The 21,799-nt window shown below is 37.2% G+C and overlaps 2 protein-coding genes and 1 non-coding gene across 3 annotated transcripts in view; 1 reads left to right on the plus strand and 2 right to left on the minus strand.

Moving 5' to 3' along the window:
- Positions 1-5,206, plus strand: part of LOC124612337 (transcription factor Sp4-like) — a 97,374-nt gene extending 92,168 nt beyond the window's left edge. Inside the window, exon 12 of the mRNA XM_047140486.1 lies at positions 882-5,206. Coding sequence (XP_046996442.1) covers positions 882-1,022 — 141 coding nt within the window. The 3' untranslated portion in view covers positions 1,023-5,206. The remainder of the gene's footprint in view (positions 1-881) is intronic.
- Positions 5,206-21,795, minus strand: LOC124612338 (protein transport protein Sec61 subunit beta). The gene is made up of 4 exons (XM_047140487.1): positions 21,636-21,795; positions 21,450-21,547; positions 8,546-8,650; positions 5,206-5,443 (listed from the first exon to the last, which is right to left on the minus strand). The coding sequence occupies exons 1-4, from the start codon at positions 21,636-21,638 to the stop codon at positions 5,353-5,355; spliced, it is 297 nt and encodes a 98-aa protein (XP_046996443.1). The 5' UTR covers positions 21,639-21,795; the 3' UTR covers positions 5,206-5,352.
- On the minus strand, positions 6,843-6,912 carry LOC124614530. The gene has a single exon (XR_006979747.1). It is a non-coding gene; the product is annotated as a small nucleolar RNA Z195/SNORD33/SNORD32 family (small nucleolar RNA).
- Positions 21,796-21,799: the final 4 nt, after the last annotated feature.

Genomic DNA, 21,799 nt, shown 5'->3' on the forward strand with positions numbered 1-21,799 from the left:
AAATTTTAATTTATTATGAGTACTCACATTTTCCTGTGATTACTAAATACAAATAAAAGGATATTATGTACAAGTTAAAAAAAATGTTACTACAACCAGAACCGAGCCAGTGAGTTTGTTTACAAGAATTAAAAGCTATGCACTCAACTACAGGTAGCTTTCATAAGATACTGTAAATGTTTTGGGTGTAATAATGGTTTGAAATCTTCAGTGTAGAGGTTTTCCTATTTGGGAAATTAATGACTGGGCACTGGCCTTCAATACTAAGAGAGTAAAGAAAATCGAAGGAGTCCAAACAGTTGCTTGGTGCTCATTTCACCGTTTCCAAGATATGAGGAAAAGGAGGAGTGTCACTGGAAAAATTGTACTGATGTTAACAAATCCTTGAAAAATCAAGCTGAGAGTTACACAAGCTCATCTGCCTGTTACCACAAAAATAATTTATAATAATGAAACTTCAGCTTAACAACACACACAGTCATGAATGTGTAACTTTCGTGCATTTTTAACGTACTGAAAAACATGTTCATTAAATCACAAAATACACTGCATACAGACACCAGTACTATTAATTTGATCCACAACATCCCTCTGAAATTGGGATCGTGAAAACTTCTAATGTGTTGGACGTCAAATGAATATTATTGCAACTAGTGTATTTTTCATTTAATTTGTATCATTCACAATTAAACTTTAAATCTAGTATAACTGTTGATTATGCTTGTTTACTGTACACTGAAATTTCTCAGTTGTCAGCTTTTTGTAAGTTAATCAGTAGTGGTAATTTCAGGTGCAATTTTTTTTGTTGTTCACAAGCATGGGGCAAATTCACTGTCATTATGAATGTATTTTTTCATAATAAATTTTCATCTCTTATATAGGAAGCTGCAACATCAACACAATCAGTCTCATCTGATGGCAGTTCATCAAATGACGAAAAGATGATGATCACTCTACAGACAGAAGCTGATCATTCTGATCTTGCGATTAATGAGGCTATGGACTCTTCGATGTCAAATTAAAATGGTTAACTCAAGAGCCTTTCAGGATTTTTATAAGTACATGAGACTTGAAGTGTAAATATGTATTTTATTGTGACTGTTAATGTGAACTGAGAGATTCCAGTGATTGTGCATATGTAAAGACAGAGCTTAATGATTAAATCACTGCCTTAGATTTATTGTGTAACCACTCGGTGGTGATACCAAGAAGTGCCTCAAAAATTGTATAATGTGGTTTTTTTTGTGTGTGTGTGTGTGTGTGTGTGTGTGTGTGTGTGTGTGTACATGCATTCTTGCCTGCGAGCAAGTATGTTAAGTTGGAGATTGTTTGTAAATAAATACTGAAAGTAATTTTACTTTCCTACATTGTGTACATTGTTTTGAATAATATTGTTTTAAAATCAAAACTGAGTTTTGAAATTGTGTATGTGTTGCACAGTATAATTGTAAATCATAGTTAGGTAGATGAGGTATTGTCATAATATCTTTATATAAGTTGTGGCTGCTGTTTTAACTATAGTTTCTAGAAAGAGAGAAATTTTCACAGTTATTTAGTTGTATAAAATTGTTTCAAAATGAAATTTTAATATTTATGTGTGTGTATGAATGCGTGAAGACATTCACAAAACACTGAGTTACATGTGAGAGAGAATGGTTTTCCCCCTTATTGGGGCCAAGGAATGACAGTTCTCTAATAAAAGTAATTTCAGGGTATTTTTTTAATTGTGGGAATTGCCCAACATCTGCAACAGATATTATAAGTTATCCATTGCAAAGTTAGCAGACGTTTATAAGCATTAGACTCAAACTTTTTTTAATGAAAACAAAGTGTGAATATCTCATTGTAATGAATTAATTAATTATGAACCAACTTAATGACTGAAAATTTAACCCTTATCCAGCTGTAATTCACAGAGTCGAAACTGGGTTGAGGAATTATCACAAGGAAGGCTTAGTTCAGTAATTTGGTGAAGATAACTAAAAGAAACAGCAAAATTCCATGTTTTTTATTTGCTTTATTTACTGCAGTTGAGATGCTAAGAAAGGAGAGATCACTGACATTGCCATTCAGTACATCTTTATTGCATATAAAGTATGCAATGAGAGTCAGTGTAACAGATTGATATTATTCATTTAAGTGCTAATCCACTTCTTGATGATCTCAAGTGTACTCTTATTTTGGACATTTGTTAAGTCATATTCATTCAGCCAAAGACAGGAAGTAATACTGTTAAATGTGTGATGGAGCTTTTTGCAGAAATATGAACCTTGATGGAATTGTTTACTTGGAAACATGGTACATGATATTTGGGCTGGCATTGAAGAAGAAAAATTTGTTAATGCCTGCAACACTAATGTAACTAATTTATTCTTTTTTATTCATATCATTAACTAATTGTATGTGACATTTTGATTTTTTCCCCAGTATTTATGTATGATCTCATTTCTGTCAGCAGTAGGTGGTATAACAGTAATATTTCAGGGTCCAAATGTTAGCTGCAAAAGTCAACCTTTTCTTTTTTAACAAAATTTGATATTTAAGAGACAAATTTTACTAACAAAGCTAGCCATGTTCTGTTTTGTGAAGTACCACTATTAAGCAAATGACAGCACTCTGTATTCTTAAATATATCTCGAGCAGTCAATTACTACAATTTTTCTTAGTTGGTAGTTACTCCACTAATTTATGTGTCATTAACATCAACAACTTTCTGCACATCATGTTCTTTTAACTTTTTCTCACCTTTAAATACTTCTGAAGATTAAATTTACTCATCGAATGTATTGTGTAAAATGTTACACATAAAACTGGTTTTTCCTTCCAAACCTTTGTTTGCTATAGAGTAATTTGTGCAGCATGATTGTTTGACTTTCAGCTTTCATTATTCATATTACACAAGGTTTTACCTCATTCCAGATGTAGTAAACTGTCACAAAACTTGAATATACAGGAACAGAAAAATTTCCCTTCCCATTTTTTTTCTGTTGATATATAACAAGTGTAAATGTTTCTTATTGCTTGTGAAGTATTTGCAATGCAACTTTCATCTACTCAGGTCAGGTTTGATTTAGGCCATCTGTGAACCACTTTGGCAGTTTTTGTATTAAACTTCATCACTCTTGTTTTTGTGTTGTGCCAGTGTTTATTTACCCTCTTTTCCTTTGCTTAAAGAAGCTGAAAATTCTTTTTGTCAGTGTGTTGTATCTGTTCATAGATGTGTACATAAAAATGTGGGAGGTAAGGTGATGTACCACATGATGCACCAGCAAATGTCATGTCAGTCTGTCTGTAGAATGCACTTTAGAACAGTCTTATCAGTGAGTTTTGTTACTTTTGCTATGATTTGGTGCTCTTCAGCTCTTGATTTTGCTGTTCCCAAGTCGCTGTCAATGACAGACATTAGGCCGTGTATGTCAGACAGTCTATCCTAGACCATTTCTCCCTTCCAATCTGAATGCTTTCACAAGAGATTCCTTTTGGCATGACATATTACAGGACTCTGATGTCACTCCCGTGACTTTCGCCTGTTATTTGGTGTTGGTAAGTCTTCGCTTGAGATTTCTTGTTTTGCTATCCATTCCAAATGTTTTAAGACCCCAAAATATGTATTGAATCTGCAGGCTTTCTTTAAAGTTGATAAAAATTACAGTAAGCTTGCTTCTTCTAAGCATCTTCTACCTTTGAATTCTTTATGCTGAAGATCTATTCAGCACATGATCTAACTTTCAAAACCTTGCTAGGTATTTGCCCTAGTCCCTCTTCTATCCTGGTTTGAACCGCACTGGATATTATTTTATATGGGAGTGAATGGAATATTGTTCTTATTCCCTTTTGTGCGGCAGATCACGAGCGCTGTTAAGCAGTCTTCAGGGATTATTTATATTTTCCACTTTACTGTGGAACTTTTCTGAAAGTTTCCTCTTTTCAAAATGCTTTGTGTTCTACGTAAGTATTTTATGTTTGAATTGTTTGGTAGTTTGAGCTATTATACCAGTCAAGGCACACAAATTATATAAAATTTCATTTTATCTAGTTATTTTGTGGATACTTTCATTGTTTTTGAAACATTGTCATGTATCGTTCCCATAATAGACTTGAAATTGAGGACATAACTTTCTGAAAATTTGATTCTTTGTCAAACAATATCATTATACATCACTGAAAACCCACCAGGAAAACAGAATCTGAAGGTGCACAGTCCTACTTATGTTTCACAATGACTTAACATTGCATGTGATAAATTATTTCCTTCCCTATTAAGATCCTTCAGTTGGTGAACTTTTGCTTTTACTTATCTATGCTGTCTCTCCTGGTTTGAAGCCAATTCATACAATCTAAAGAATTTTAAAATGTTTTCTTCAGAATTTCTATTCTTGCCAAAGATTGCTATGGCTTATCCCAGAAATAATGAGAAAGTTTGGCTAATGGTTTGTCACCATGCATGGAATGCAGTGTATAGAAGGTAGTCAAAACCTGTACCACTAGGTTTGTCAATGTATTTACACCAATTTATGATGCAATCTTCAGAATTTTTTTTTTTTTTTTTTTTTAATTGACATAATCCATCATTTGGTGTAATTTGAATTGTGAAAACATTGTGGCTCTTTAATGTTGTCCCTGTTACAAGCATCGTTAAAATTTGCCATTTTATATGCATTACACTTAATGTGCTGAATGTGCCCAATAGATTTGTTACATGCAACGGCAAATTAGACTTATATTGTTCCTGAATAATTTTATAATGTTTATGCAATGATTGTTTCAGTGCACTTGTGTATTGTATGAATAGTTTAATATATGTGAGACTTTACCAAGCAGTCACAGTCAAAGAGACTGAGCAGTATCTTATTTTAATTGTGTTGTGTATTAGAAAGTACTATACTGTATTCGTCAGTACAAAGAAAAATTACTTTATCTAAGTTGTGGAAAAGGCTTATGAGAAATTTAAAGTTTATCTGTCTTATGAGAATTTTATTGGTGTCTTTCTGTACTGAGATATATACTGTTCATAGTCTAATTGCTGAAATATTCTATAATTTCCAGATTATGGCAGTTCACAAAACTGTAGGTGTCAGGTTTTGTAAGTCATAAAAAATATATCTAAATACCTGTTAAATGATGAAAATAAATTATTTTTGTACTTAAATGTATTTATAAAATATTAACTCTTGAACATAGGCAGATAAAGCTTTTTGAACATAAATATATATATTTTTTATTTATTTTGCTCTACATATAAAAGAGGAATAACACTGGAACATTTTAACATGTTTGTCGTGGAATGATCAGTACATGATTGGACTGGAATTGTTTGTAGACAGAATGCCTTCTTGCTGCATCTCTCTCATTTTATGTGCTTCTTGTGTACTTTCCCCATATGTGCAGCATAAAAACAGAGGCAATGAATAGCAGTGACATGACGAGCACTGGGACAGGGCCCCTGCAATAAATTATTTGTAAATGAACAAATGTTAGGAAAAAAAGAGTCACAAGTTACTGGCAGTGGGACAATTCAGCTTAAGCCTATAGCCAAACCATAAATCCTTTCATACGAGGGTAAGTCAATTAATATCTGCAATTTAGTTATACTTTTGTTTATTTTGGTAGTACTGTTTTACGTTGATGACACATGCTTTGTTTATTTGTTGTTATATCTTTACAATTTTCAAGCAGCTAGGTTAGTTTCATTATTGCTGCCATGCTGTTAATCATGCCTGCTCTGCTATCTATTTGCACCAAAGAAGAGCAACGTTTAGTGATCCGTTTTTGTGGTCGGAAGGCATACCGGGCCAAAATTCATCGAAGACTTCCGATACAGTACGGGAGCAGTGTTAAGAATGAAGGAGCTGGACGACTGTTTACTGCCAAAAATGAAGAAACCATTGAGCATTCACATGAAATGATTCTCTTAGACAGATGATTAACTATTGATGAAATGGCACATCTGCAAATCAGTCACAGTTCCGCCTACAAAATCCTCCACAACCGACTTGGGTTTCATAAAGTTTGCAAGATGGGTCCCTAAACAACACACACAGTTGCAAAAACATTTGGATTGCTATTGTAACGAAGGGGACGACTTCTTAGAGTCTTAGACAGTATCATTACTGGTGACGAAACATGGAGCCATCATTACGAGATGGACAATAAACGGCAGAGTATGGAATGGAAACATCAAAATTTGTCATGCAAGAAAAACTTCAAGACCCAACTGTCCGCAGGAAAACTGATGCTTACTGTTTTTTGGGATGCACAAGCTCCAGTTCTGGAACATTATGGGGAAAGGGGCACAACAATAAACAACGTATGTTACAGTGAAATGCTTACTGCCAGGCTAAAGCCTGCAATTCTAAGCAAACACTGAGGATTGCTGTCAAAAGGTGTTGTATTGTTGCACGACAATGCCCGTCCGCATACTGCTGCCCCATTGCTGAAATGCTCCAGAAACTCAAAATTTGAAGTACTGGACCACCTTCATATAGTCCCAATCTTGTCCCTTCTGACTATCACTTGTTTGGTCTACTCAAAAGCATTAAGGGGCTGTTGATTTGCCTTGGACGAAGCAGTGCATTCCTGGCTTGCAGCTCAACTGAGAACTTTCTTTTATGAGGGCGTCAGGAAGCTTCTACAATAATGGCCAAATTGCATTGAAATGCAAGGAGACTTATGTCACAACATGATGTTCTTGTAATTTTCCTATTTAATTACAATAGCATTTTATAACTACTTTGCAGATAATAATTGACTTACCCTCGTATTTCCCATCAATAACAATGGCTTAAGAAAAATACCAAAGTTAAATTATTCAGAAATTCATGCATCAACTGAATACTAACATTACTGCCTCAGGTGGTAGTGCATGTTGTTATATAATCATCTACATCATTATACTATTTCATCACTGGCAGTAATGTTCTTAGTAGCAGGGCACAGAATAATTCATATCTCTCTATTCTTAGAGTAAATAAATAATTTTTAAAAAAATTTACAGTCATGAACACAGGCCATAAATCCCTCACTATCCACACATTACCATTTTCTGTAACTGGATCAAAACAACAAAGTGACCGACATCTCTCCGTTTACAGTGCTGCTACCATAGGGGCAACCAATCAGAGAACACACAGGGTTGCACCTTAGTTCCGTTCACCACTTTCAGATCTCTTTGCTATGGTTACTACTCAGATGCATACGACTGGCCTGTAACTTAACAGTTGAGTTCAATTTTTTTTTTGTTTGCTTTGTTTCTCTGGTGAGTTTCTTTTGTGCTACGGGATGTCTGAAGCTTGCAGCAGAAATGTGCAGAAAAGTGTGCTTGATAAAAGGAAAATTCAGTGATCTGCTTCACATTTTGCATGGTCATTCACCTGAGTTTGTGGGCTCAGTGTGGGAATGTTTTGATGAGAGAGAGAGAGAGAGAGAGAGAGAGAGAGAGAGAGAGAGAGAGAGATATGCAATTCCATTACCTCTAAGAAAGGTAGTCTAAAGAACAGCAGACAATTTGAAGATTCACAAAAACAATGTCATAAAAGTTTGTAAGGAAAAACGCTGTGAAGAACAGGAGGGGGCTGGTTCAACTAAGCTACAAACACCCAGTAAAAAGAGGAAGACAGAACAAGTAAAAAAACTTGCACTCGTAACTACAGCTATTAGAGACCTCAACTTCAGGTACAAAATTACAATGGAGAGAGGTGATACCAATGTGTGGCATACTTGATTTTTAAGAAATATTGTTAAAGTGCTGTTCGAAGACACTATGGAACTCAATGAAATGAAAATGTGACATATAGGAGTAATGCTGTTCCCATGAGGGAAGAGCACAAGAATTATAGTCTTGCATGCTTTTGTACTGAAGTGTCTCCTGGCTTACAACTAAGAAAAACAATTAACAACTATGAGCAGATGAATCATTATAGGCCTGAAATGGTACATGGAGCAACTATTTTAGAACTTAAACAGGCTGTATGTCACGGTAATAGTTAATGTTGCATACCAATCTGTTCTTAAAGATAATGGCAATGGAAAAAGCTGACATGCTGAACAGATTAAAATGCGAATGTGTACTTTGAGGATGATTTTTATATGGAGGAGCTTATGGAACTGGTAAAACAACATAAGGCAACATTAAAAACAAGAAACACCATCATTATCTTCACTTTATAATGAAGAGAAATGTCAATGATAAACTTTAATATATCACTACAGAACACCTGTCCTTGCTCTAGGCAACTGAATGAAATAAATGAACTGTCGTTAGAAGCTTTGCAGTCCCTGCTAGATGATGCCACAACTAATACTGTTATGAACTTCTACTAGAAAGAATGTTACAGCAAAATGGATCAGTGAAGCCTTTTCTTTGGGTTGTGGAAATCACACAAAGATTGCCTGACCCCCCCCCCCCCCAAAAAAAAATAAATGATGTGTGTTGAAGTAACATATGGAATGTGGCTGATAAAACAACCTACATAAAAATCCTGAGAGGACTGGCATGAAAAGAAAGCAGATAACAGCAAGAACAAAAATTTAAGGTGTTATCGCTTACACTTTTATTCCAGGAGAGTCATCTGTGTAGAACCTCCACATGCCTCCACTTCCTGGTCCTTGATTCCGGCTACGTCCTGATGATGCTGTGCTGGATGTGGTTTTACTAAAAATAATTATAATAATAAACATACATGAAAAACTGGTAGAAGAGCAAAACAAACATGAACTGTACATTATATGCTGTTTGCTGTTTACATTATACGCTATTGTTAAATCATTGCATAAAAATGGGGATACTAGGTCTGATGCTAACAGTTACTGCCCAACCTCACTTCTGACAGCTTTATTCAAAAACTGATGTTTATTTTATTGGATATGCAACAAAAAGGAGGAGAAAGAAAAATAGGAACAAAACAGAGAGCAAACTGATGGAAGGCGTGATATGGATGAGAAATACAACAGCTCAAATTCAAACATGATGTTAACTTGCAGCAATAAATTTACTATGCACTGATGAGAGTTAAGAACACCAATGTAAGTGGAATGTGCACTGAAACTGAGATAGCCTGTGATATTACTACTAGTAACTATACCAAAATACAATTCATACTGGAGCCCTCTGAAACAAGCAATGATGAAACTTGCCCGCAAAAGGCAAAGGTTCCGAGTTCGAGTCTCGGTCTGGGAAACAGTTTTAATCTGCCAGGAAGTTTCATATCAGCGCACACTCTGCTGCAGAGTGTAATCATCATTCTGTTCTACAAGCACCAGCGTCCTCCAAATGCAACTTAATTCACCAGAATAAGTGGCTGATTGCAATGCAGGGGCAGCTGTCAGGTTTAGAATGTCACACCAACATGCTCATAGTGGTGTTAAATTGCCCAACCCAATTACATTATTTGAATGATTTCTTGAAGACTTCAGCTGCAATTTTCTTTATTTCCTGTATGATTGTACAATTTTGGCCTCCGGCCAGTTTTAAGTATTTTACGGATGATTTTTTTTTTGTAACAGATTATGTCATATACATCATTTCTCCTATGACATCAAGTTATGCTCATAAATTAGTTCGAGATGTTCACGCTATTTCAGGAGCATGTTACTTTTGAGCAGTTGTTGCAAAGCTCTACAACAACTACTCGAAAGTAGTAGGTCACTGAAACGGCATTTTTCTGGGCAGACTGAAATATGCTATTGTTAAATCATGGCATAAAAATGGGGATATGAATGCTAACAGTTGCTACCCAACCTCACTTCTGACACCTTTATTCAAAATTCTTGAAAAAGTTATGTATTCAAGAGTAGCATTGCATGTTAGTAAAAATGAAGTACTAAAAAAATGTCAATTTGGTTTTCAGAAAGGCTTTTCAACAGAAAATGCTATATATGCTTTCACTGATCAAATATTAAAGCCTCTGAATATCTAAACATCACCCATTGGTAAGTATTTGTTTTCTCAACGGCTTTTGACTGTGTGAATCATGAAATTCTTCTAGATGAGGTTAAGTATTATGTTATGAGTGGGAGAGTGCACAAATGGTTTAATTCACATTTAGATAGAGAAATGCAGAGTCTGCAAAAAATCAGCAGAGTCCTGTAACTGGGGAGGTATCAAGAATGGTGTCCCGTAAAGTTTAGTATGGCCGAGACCTATTGGGAACAAGCTTTTAGGGCTCTGTTGGAAACACCATCAATTCCATGCGAGCTTTTACTTTTGAGTGAATTTATTATTTTCCTAATTTCAGTACAAGAGATGGGTTGAATTTCAGTTTTATTACATTGCATTGGTATTGCCTCTTCCATATACAGCCTTGCATTTTCTAATGAATAGCTGGATCCTATTTTCCCTACAACTTTTTGTTAACAAACTTTTCATTGAGTCTGACAGAAACTTAGCCTTCCTATGTTCTCAGCTGCCCTGTTTCTCTTTTAACAATATTCCAAATTGCTTAATTTTATTATCAGAGGACCTAATCTCAGACAAAATACACATACTTAAGGACTTTTTAATAACTTTTCTTAATACAGTGCAGTAGTTTTTATAATGTTTGACTGTTTCTGGGTCATTACTCCTTCCAGCTATAAGATACATTTCCCTTTTCTGTTTACAAGGAAGTTTTAGTAAGCCATGCTTTTTATATGGTTTCTTACAAATATGTTTCACTGTTTTCTCTCAGGAAAACTGTTTTCAAATATACTCACAAATGTATCATGAAACATGATAAATTTTAAATTAGCATCAGGTTCCCCATACAACTCATCCCAGTGTAACTGTTGCAAGTTTTCCCTAAAATTTGCTGTTGTTAAATCTTTAATTGAATGCACTATTTTGGAGGATGGTTTTACATTACTGTATGGTGCTATGGCATATATTGTAAATAGCTGTGCATCACGATCAGACAAACCACTCTTAACAGGAAAAGTTTTGGAAATACAGAAGCGTCCGATCCCACCCGTCTGCTTTGACCCATGACGTCACAAATATGGCGGAAACAAAAACAAACACACACACTTCCCACAAGAAGCCTAATGACACTAACGGGACAAGCGCGGGAAATGGGGTGTTTTGGGTGGGGGGCAAACTAAATATAAACAAATTTAGACGCCTTGCGTAGCTACAACGTGTAAGTGAAGACAGCCATGCATGAATACCCACCCACCTCCCCAGGGGTCATAACCCCTGCAACCCATAGAAGATAAAGATGCTTCAGTAGCTGATTAGTGTTTTTTGTCTTTTTTTTTTTTTTTAAATCTCACGGGATAGAATGGACAGATCAGAAAGATAAATATAATAAACTAAAACAGAAATTCGAGGAAACAGATAATTAAAATAAGTAATAAGTGTTTTTAAATTTAAAAAAAAAAAATCTCACAAGATAGAACGAACAGATCAGAAAAGTAAATAAAATAAGATAAAACAGAACTGGAGACAGCCACACTCAAACCAAACTCCGCGCCGTCATGACGTCACACACGACAACACCCTTACGTCACGGGTCAAAGCCGGCGCGTTGGATCGGACCCTTCTGTCGACCCAAAGTTTTTATTTGATTAAGTTTATCTTGGTCTATAAAAATATCTCTCAGCATGCTACTTTCCTGTACAACCCAAGTAGGAAAATCAATAACTGATGTCAAACTGAAAGCTTATTATCAGGCTTTCAGAAAATCTACAGTGAAATCCCCACAAATAACAACTAACTAGTTATTTATTCTGGTGTAACAATGCATTTGCACTGGGAATGTGTTCCGTAAAATGATCCCATCGTGACTGAGGTAACCTGAAAAGTTGCAACCAGGAATCAGCATTCCTGGAAATACATGCATGCAGTTCATCTGAAATTATTCTCTGACGTCTCTTATGTTGTGTTAGTGTTGTTTTTATGTTCAACTGGAAATGTAGGTTGTGTTTACCTGTCAATCTGTAGTGCAGGCAGAGTTCTACAGTAGGTTAGGCCAGTGAATATGAGAATGAAATCTTAGCTGCGGAGACATACTGAGTTGTTGTTCGGCCCAAGGTCTGTTTGCTTGAAAGATAACAATTTCAATATCAGATGATGAAGCCAACGAATACAATGTCACTAGAATGACTATAATTCTTGTTATGTGTGTTTTATGCATATTAGATTTTTATAACTGGCTCATATCCACCATTTTGATGATGTCACAGCAGATGGGCAGTATCGACAGCTTCAATATTTCCATCCTGTCTGAAAGAAGGGCAACTCTGGTGCAGAGACTGCATGTCAATGCCCCCCTCCCCTTCCCCAAATTGTTACTATTTTAGGATCTTAATCTACATTGCTTGCTTACATACCAACTGGGCACTACTTGTTTGACTCCTGGCCAATGCAAATTTTTAAACCAAGGTACTTCTAACAGCTTTTTGTGAACCATCAGATACATAAAGATGGAAACAAACAACATATCTGAAGTGCTTGAGACTGATAATCGCCGGTTCAAGCCTCATTTTGGCCATTGTTTCTTTTCCATTCAGTTCAATATATAGGTTGTTTACATATACAATCCATCAAATATATACAGATCATCACATACCTACTGGTAATTGTCATTTTAAAAAAAATGCACAGAATCTCATTTCTGACAATACATCTCACACAAAAATTCTATTTTCATTGCAAATATAAATGTTTGATTAATGATCTTCTGGAAAATATTGTTAATACAAAATTGTTTAAATAGAAATACAACTTTCTTCTTTATATATTTGACACTTCATGAAAATGTTCATAGAAAATGCACCTTTGTTAAAAAATTTGCATCACCCATGAATTGAATATGACCACACTGCATGAAAATCCTACCGCAGAGCCAAGGCCTATCAAAAATCTATCTTCATTTAGGAAATTAAAGCCGTTTAGATAACTTCAAAGCTGATTTTCTCAAGAATTTTTGAGATTTGCATCAAACTGCTTTGGCAGATTGATATTTGAGTTCTGAACTTCACATAACATAAATATAGGGGAATACGAATGTCTGATTGCTGTGTGGTTTTCTTGTAAGTCAGTCTAGTGAACAATTCGAACCACTGTTATATTCTTTGGAGAATGGCATTGTATTTTACGAGGATTATACTGGTAGTTTTTGTTTGTGTGTTTCACTTACTTAGATGTAAAAAGTTTCGTATAACATGCTTGTTAATGGTGGCTTAGACTGTCATGTTTCCTAAACTAATATAGCTCTTGCAGAGATGGGAATTGACTGAGGACAATTTATTTTGGGTTGTGTTATTTGCTAGACTTTTGTGTGTGACACTGCAGTGACCACCTGAACTATAGTGTAACCTGAGGTCTAGGTTAAGTTGGAGGGTGCTAGTTTGGCTGTGTGTCACGAAATTCTTTAATATATAGCACATTCCATGAATACATTTATGTCCTCAAGAGAACCCCAATTTTCTCCCTGTTGCACAATATTTCCAAGAATTTAATATATTTGGAAGCATTAACAACAAAGAAAATTCCAGCCCAAATTCCCTTATTTCTGTGACAGTGTTGGTTAGTCACATTTTATTTTGCTAATTTTCTCGTGTTCTTAGTTGCATTAACCACTGGTCATTTCTTCATTCATACCGTTATTGTGGTTTTCAGTCTGAAGACTGGTTTGATGCAGCTCTCCATGCTACTGTAACCCAAGCAAGCTACCGGATCTCCCAATAACTACTGCAACCTATCTCCTTTTGACCCTGCTTACTATGTTCATTTCTTGTTCCCCACTACAATTTTTATCTCCCGCACTTCCCTCCAATACTAAACTGGTGAACCCCTGATGTCTCAGAATGTGTCCTATCTACCATCCCTTTTTTCAGTCGAGTATCTACTCTGTTCTTGTCTGAAATGTGTACTGTCTATGTCTCACTTCCATATAAGGCTATGCCCCCAAACAAATGCATTCATAAAAAACTTCCTAACACTTAAACCTATATCTAATGTTATAAAATTTCTGTTCTTCAGAAATGCTTTTCTTGCCACTGCCTGTCTACATTTTATATCGTCTCTACTTTGACCACCACCAGTTATTTTACTGCCGAAGTAGCAAATCTCATCTACCAATTTTAGTCAAACAGTGGAAAATCCAAGAAGGAATGTAACAATATTTTATTATGGTATAATTTCATAATATTGCTACCACTTTTTGTGTTATTTCCAAATCTAATTCCTTCAGCACTGCCTGGTTTAATCAACTACATTCCATTGCCCTTGATTTGCTTTTGTCAATATTTATCTTATATACTCCTTTCGAGACAATGTCCATTCCATTCAACTGCTCTTCCAAGTCCTTTGGTGTCTCAGAGAATTACAATGTAATCGGCAAAACCTTTAAGTTTTTATTTCTTTCTCCTGAAATTTGATCCCCTGTCCAAATTTCTGCTTGCTTTCCTTCACAGCTTGCTCAGTGTAAAGACAAAATCAGGGATAGGCTACAACCCTGCCTCACTCCCTCCTCGAGCCCTGCTTTCTCTACATGCCCCTCTACTCTTATAACTGCCATCTGGTTTCTGTACATGTTGCAAATAGCCTTTCACTCCCAGTATTTTACCCCTGCTACCTTCAGAATTTCAAAGCATGTATTACAATCAACATTGTCAAATGCCTGCTGTTCCTTTAAAGAATCCAAGTTAGTATTTTGCAAGCATGACTTATTAAACTGATAGTTTGGTAATATTCAAATCTGTCAGCACCTGCTTTCTTTGGAACTGGAATTATTACATTCTTCTTAAAGTTGCAGGTATACATCTCATATCTTGCACACCAGGTGGAATAGTTTTGTTATGGCTGGCTCTCCCAAACATATCAGCAGCTCTAAAGGAATGTTGTCTGCTCCGAAGGGCTGTGTATTAACTTAGATCTTCCAGTGCTCTGTAACATTGTTCTTGTGGTATCATATCCCCTGTCTATAATATTGCTTTCAAGTACATTTCCCTTGTGTAGGCCATCTATATAATCCTTTCAGCTTTCCCTTCTTTGCTTAGTATTGGTTTTTCATCAGAGATCTTGATATTAATACAGCTGCTTTTCTTTTCTCCAGTCATTTTGCTTTATTCTTCTACCATTCTTCCTTCTATTCCTTTTTCTATCAAATTTCAGTCCCCCCATCACAATTAAATTTTCATCTCTCTTAACTATCTGAATAACTTCTTTTATCTCATTATTCATTTCTTCAAATTCTTCATCTGCAGAACTGATTGGCATATAGACTTAACAGTACTACTGTAGTGGCCGTTGGCTTTGTGTATCTCGGCTACTATATTGCATTCATTGTGCTGTTCATAGCAGTTTTCCCTATTTTCTTATTCCTTATTAGATCTACTCCTGCATTGCCCATATTTGATTTTGTATTTACAGCCCTATACTCACTTCACCCCAAGTCCTGTTCCTCTTGCTACTGAACTTCACTAACATCCACAACATCTAATTTTAACTTATCCATTTCCCTCTTTAAATTTTCTAACCTACCTCCCCTCAAGCGGACGTGGTATGTGCCTATGTTTAAAGTGCACTAATCACAAAAAAACAGTGTTTTCTATCATTTTATTGTTCTTTTACAACTGTAAGCCTGTACCTGTTGCTTAATTACTGCTTCACCTAACAGTGATAAGTTGTTTTGTCACACGCCTAAGTGAGCATCACCAGTAATATAAAATAAACAGCGAGCTAGGTGAGAAAACATTTGCAATCTGTGCAAGAAAATGATCAAGATTCCGAGCTAGCACCACAATCCCACACTGAGGCAGTTATTTATGAGATAATTATTAATCAAATAAAGAGCTGGCATGGATTCAATACAACTGTGCTGTTTAATGTTCAGGGTAAGTCATTAGTGTGGGGGTAACACTTGTATGCAGCAACAGAATGACATAATGAAAGTTTATTTTAGCACTTTTTAATTAAACTGTGATTTTGGTAACAAAAACGCAGCTATTCTTTACATATGTACAAATTACGCCATGCGCCTGTTTGTGTTATGAAAATGGTGTACCTGCTCGAGGGCTGAGGGATGTAATGGCTCTGACCCGTAGAATGTCAGTTTTGTTTCCCGCTCCTGAGTAGTGGCCACCTGGAGATCCGAATGGGGTTGGTTGGTTTATAAGAGGGGGAAAGGGACCAAACTATGTGGTCATCAGTCCCTTGTTCCTAATAAAACAATGCCACAGGTGTGAGAATAAAACAGATGAGACATATAACACAAAACAGAAAGAAAGGAAAGACCACAAGAATGAAGGAAAAAAAAGGACACGAAAACGACAGAGAGATGCAAGAAACAGTTAGAAGAGAGAGAAACAAGGAAGCAGATTACAGTGGCTGGCCTACCATGAAAATAAAAAGGAAAAGCCAGCCACCCTGCAACACATTAAAACCTCCACCCTAAAAGAACTAGGGTGGAGGACACAGAGGGACAAAGGACATGTGTTAAAACTCAGACTGAATGATAAAACCCACCCTTACGGATGAAATGTAAAACCCAATCAGCTGATGAGGCGTTTTCTATTAAAATCAATGATAACGAGTCTGGCAACCGAAGATGAAGTGCCAGCGCAGCCAAAGAAGGACAGAGCAGAAGAATATGGGCCACTGTATGAATGCAGAGTCTCGCGGTGATAACACTGAATAAAATGTTCTCGGGTTTCCAACCGCGTCAATTGGTTAAAACTACACGAGCTTTCGGCCAAGGAGTGCTTGGCCGAAAGCTCGTGTAGTTTTAACCAATTGAAGTGGTTGGAAACCTGAGAACATTTTGTTCAATATGGGCCACTGTCAACCGAGCACCGCACCAACACTCAGGCGGGTCTTCACGGCTCAGGAGGTAGGCGTAGGTCGCCCAGGAATGGCCAATGCGAGCCAGCAGAGAACCATGGAGTACCTGTGAGAGGTCCTCATCAAGGACTTTCACACGTTCGTGGTCTCCTAAATGTGTCTCAGTTTATTGTGTGTACTGAGATTTTGCAATTCCATCTCCCAAAGCTGAAAAACCTCGCGGCATAACAACAAATGCAGGTCAGTTGCGGGGATGCCCATCTCCAGAAGTGGTTTCCGTGTAGCCTGTTCGGTCAGCCTGCCATCAAGTTCATTTCCTGTGATTCCAACGTGATCAGGTGTCCAGACGAACACCACTGAATGAATGGACCGTTCCAGGGCATAGATGGACTCCAGGACGGACACTACCAAAGGATGATGATGGTAGCACTGGTCGATAGTTTTCAGGCTGCTCAAGGGGTCAGTACATAAAAGAAAAGACTCCCCAGGGCATGAACGGAGATACTGAAGTGCACAAGAAATGGCTACCAGCTCTGCAGAGAATACACTGCATCAATCAGGTAAGGAATGCTGTTCAATATGGCCACGGTAAACATAGGCAAAGCCAACATGACCATCAGCCATCGAGCCATCATTGTAAACCAATTCAGAGCCCCAGAACACGTCAAGAATTGAGAGGAAGTCACAGCGGAGAGCCGCAGGGTTAAAGTCCTTAGGGCCATGTGAAAGGTCCAGACGAAGCTGTGGCCGAGGCATACACCATAGAGGTGTATGTGAACGGACTCTAACCAGAGGTGAAGGGAAGGACTCCAGTTCAGAGAGAAGGCACCGCATGCAGACCGCAATTGTTAGCCTCGACCTGGGCCGCCAATGCGGCCAGAAAAGGAGACGGTAATTTGGATGCTCAGGAGAACTACAAATGTGTGCTACGTAACTGGCGAGCAGTTGTACATGTCTCATTTGCAATGAAGGGACCCCAGCCTCCACCAGTACACTGGTGACCGGACTCGCCCTAAAAGCTCCCGTCACTAGTCAAACCCGGCAGTGCACAGGGTCAAGTAAATGCAACGCTGAGGGCACTGCCGAACCATAAACCACACTCCCATAGTCAATTCGGGATTGGACAAGGGCTCTGTAGAGCCGCAGCGGCATAGAGCGATCTGCACCCCAATTTGTGTTGCTCAGGCAATGGAGGGTATTGAGGTGCTGCCAACACTTCTGCTTAAGCTGACGAAGATGAGGAAGCCAAGTCAATCGAGCGTCGAAAATCATCATCCAAATGGGACTGTTTTATCTCCAGAATAATTTACCCAAGAACAGCATTTAACCATACAGAAGGGCAGCTATGGTTTCCTCTTGCTTTCAGCTGTTCGCATTATAGAATGGAGAAGCCATGTTGGCTGATGTAAGGCTGGGTCAACCAATCACCCAGATTGTTGCCCCTGCTCTACTCAAAATGCTGCTGTCCCTGTTCTAGAACCACACATTTGTCTGGCTGTTCAACAGATACCCCTCCACTATGGTTGCAGCTAGGGCACAGATATCTATTAACATTAAGTTAATGTAGAATGTAAACATCACTGATTTATTGGTGCAGAACTGGATTGTTGACTAATCCAATTAAATGAAGGCCTACATTCTGCACTTTCAATGTTTAATACTTAATACAAGTGATCCTTTGTATGAACTAAAAAGAAACAGTAGCGAGCAACAAATCAGGATGCAGTCCAATTTTGGGATCAACCACAGATTGCAATACCACCTGTCTGCTTTGACAGGTGACATAATTGTGTTGTGTGGCATCATTGTGGCATGTAGTATTTAAAATGAACTGTGTTTGCAGTGGGCATGTTGGAGTATGCAGTGGCACTCTAATGTGACATGTTTGTTTCTAAATTGTTTTTGAGTGCTTTCAGTGATTTACTGGACTTCTTGAGTGCTTGTTTGTGAGAATAACACTGGAAGAGTCTGCGACAGTTTGTTAGTGAGTTACGCTGACGTTGGTAGTTAGGGGTAATAGATTTGTGTTCATGTTTAGAATTAATAGTGTGGTGAATGTTTATGGTTGGAGATTTAATTTTATGTTTCGTTTTTTGTCAATTTTGGATATGACAAAGTTCATGAATATGCCGCAATGAGGGATGACATGCTGGCCACAGTTAAATTCCTACAGTTATTTGCTTCAACTGTCATGTATGTGAAGTATTACATTTTTTGAGAAGGTACAAGATCGACCAATGCTGCTACATTTCAGACCAGGAACCAGTGTAAGTGACTTTGTTGATGGAACAGCAGTCTATTCAGAGGAGTTCCTGATTTGAGAAATCAAAGTTGGTCATTCGAGTGATAGTGTTGATAACACATTATCTTTGTTATTGCTAGATTTGTGTGTTGGCTGACTTTCACTGGTACATAAGTTTTTATGGTTTTATATCTTTTGTTGTTGTACGCATGGTATGTGTGTTGTGTATGACTGTGCATTTCTTGTATAACAGAATTGACGCATTTTTATCAACATTTGGGTAGATGTGTTAGTCATTGTTAATTATGTTGGATTGTGATTGGTAAGTATTGTGGAGTTTGTGTTAACTTCATTGGTGAGGTTACGTTAGTATTAGTTATAAGGGCGCATTTTGGTTAAGTATTAGATACCGGATTTGTAGTAGTTGTATGTGGCATTGTGGATTTAGTGTGAGCAATATAGGTCAAGTTAAATTCCTAGTACTGGGTTTTGGAGCTATGCATGTGTTCATAAAACTTACAATAAAACTATTTTTTTCAGTTTTTTTATTGTGGTTTTACTGAATGTTGAGGATTTTGTTTGCTTGATTTTTGTGTTCATATTTGTTTTGATATGATATTAGGATTGTTGTTTATTTAGTTTGTCCCTGCCCAAAACCACCTAATTCCTGCAGCTGTCCCCTTAGTTTCTTGCTATTTCTCCAATTAAATAATTTGTATACTTTTTTTTGTGATGCCATTGCCACGATATTGTATCAGCTTGATATAGGAGCATTTGCCATCTTGGCATCACCACATGTCAAAGCCAACAGGTGGTACTTCGATCTTTTGCTTTACCCAATTTTGAACACTTTTGGTATCAGGAGCCAATGAGAATTATTCTTGCTTTGAATTGCTGAATGGCAATAACTACTCTTTCCTAGACTGCCACATAGCCATATTTTTGTGCCAGTAGAATTTTGCTCACTTTTTTGTCCAGCAAGACCCTGTAAAGCTACCAAACATAGTGACTGTAGTTTGTCCCCAACAGACTTGATGTCAGCAACCACAAAGTTAAATATTAGACAGTTTTCATGGAAAGGATGCATGCTGCAGTTTAATTATGTCTCCGGATATAACAATTTCTGGTGCGCTGCAGGTGTACCAATGGTTGCATTAAAATGTTACTGTGAAAAGAGAAAGAGGTGCAACCAAGTTGTATAAAAACACAGGTTTGCGATCAAATTAGAGGTTAAAACACACACCCACAAACAGAGGGGGAGGGGGGGGGGGGCGGGGGGAGAGTAAATCTTGAATAAAATTATTTCTACCACAACTAGAGAAATTGTTTGGATCTATGTATAATGAGTTAAAGAAACAGCATATATTCATCTCTTGATCATGCTACTATGAAATTCAAGGCTGAATTTTGAATATTTACCAGTGATATTTTGAGAAAGCATATTACAAACAAAGCTTAAACAATTTGTCATGGTATTGTGGACATATTTCCAGGAATGGGAGGTGATTTACATTACTAAATAGATAAGTACCTGGTATATGGCACAAGATGGTGCTTCAACTAAAATGCAGATACGGTTTACAGTGCAATGCATGATGGCAAGTGGCTGGACTGCATTTGTATTTGATTCAGAGAGCAGGAAGAAAACATGATGCAGTGACAACTGACCTGTAGCAAAGCCGAGGCCGAGGTTAGGTTGGAATGTGGCAATCTGGTTGTGTTGGAATCTCTACACAGGAATACGGTGAATCATCGTGTTCACTTGATATAATTCATTCTGCAGTTACAAAGTGCAGCATGCAACAGAAGACAGAGGTACATCATAACTGCACTTCTGCCCTCTTCTCTATGCTTTGAAAAATTAGTTCACAGAAATGTCATGAAAACCTTTAAGAGATCATAATAAATGAATCTACACTAATCCTTGACGAAATGCGTTTACAAAATCACAGTAACATTTGACCCTTGTCTTACGTTTACCATACATATTAATAAGAGTACCAGTAACGGTCCACGTGACAAAATTAGTACTTCTAGCTAATCCTGACATTGAAAAAGCAAGGAAAGCTCGTGAAGACTAACAGCTGTTTGTGCATTATGAAGCACTATACGTCTGTGGGAGGCACAATTTGGGGAACCAAATAGAAGGAAGTGTCCACTATAACCATCAAATCTGTTCTTGACATAGCTGCAGGTCCTACTACTGGAACGAATGTTTTGTTGGTGTTTACTACTGAACAGCCTATAAGTTAGTCAAAATTTATTGTAGGTAAAATCTACCTTATTACGAGCTTTAATTTTTTTTTAATATTTAGAAGCGTCATTTAGTATTCATACCAACAGCAAACGGATTCTTCAGCATATTAGGTCTGCAACTTATATGTAAACATTCCGGAAATTGGATATATTTGTTTCCATTAATTTGCTGCTATAAATACATTAACGTACCGTTGCCTTACTGTCCCTCCGCTTCCTGCTCTGGGGGCAACAGCTTTTGTTGGTGATCTACTTCCAGCTCCAACAGATGTAGAACTCGGTGCCGCTGGCTTTAAATAAATATAAACGATACATTAAGACAGCCCTCTCTCAGTGGAATTATCTTACACATTAAGAAATGCTTGTACAAAAACACACCATTGCGCCTTTTCTCTAAGAACTCTAAAAAGTTCAGAATCCACGTCCCCACGAAACACCCAATCAGTCCGCACACCACTTTTCTACCTCTTGGCGTGGAGTCGTGGACACGTCAAAGACTACACCGCTTTCACGTCGCCCAACTTCCTCCACATCGGTGAGGA

This window comes from Schistocerca americana, chromosome 4, assembly GCF_021461395.2.
Source record: "Schistocerca americana isolate TAMUIC-IGC-003095 chromosome 4, iqSchAmer2.1, whole genome shotgun sequence".
Classification (NCBI taxonomy): domain Eukaryota; kingdom Metazoa; phylum Arthropoda; class Insecta; order Orthoptera; family Acrididae; genus Schistocerca; species Schistocerca americana.

Bases quoted from the DNA above. Each gene is read 5' to 3' on its own strand.
- LOC124612338 (XM_047140487.1), bottom strand. The intron at 8,651-21,449 runs GTACGTTAATGT...AATTATTTTTAG, and splicing joins GGAGGGACAGTAAGGCAACG to TAAAACCACATCCAGCACAG. The intron at 5,444-8,545 runs GTAAGCGATAAC...AATTTATTGCAG, and splicing joins GACTCTCCTGGAATAAAAGT to GGGCCCTGTCCCAGTGCTCG.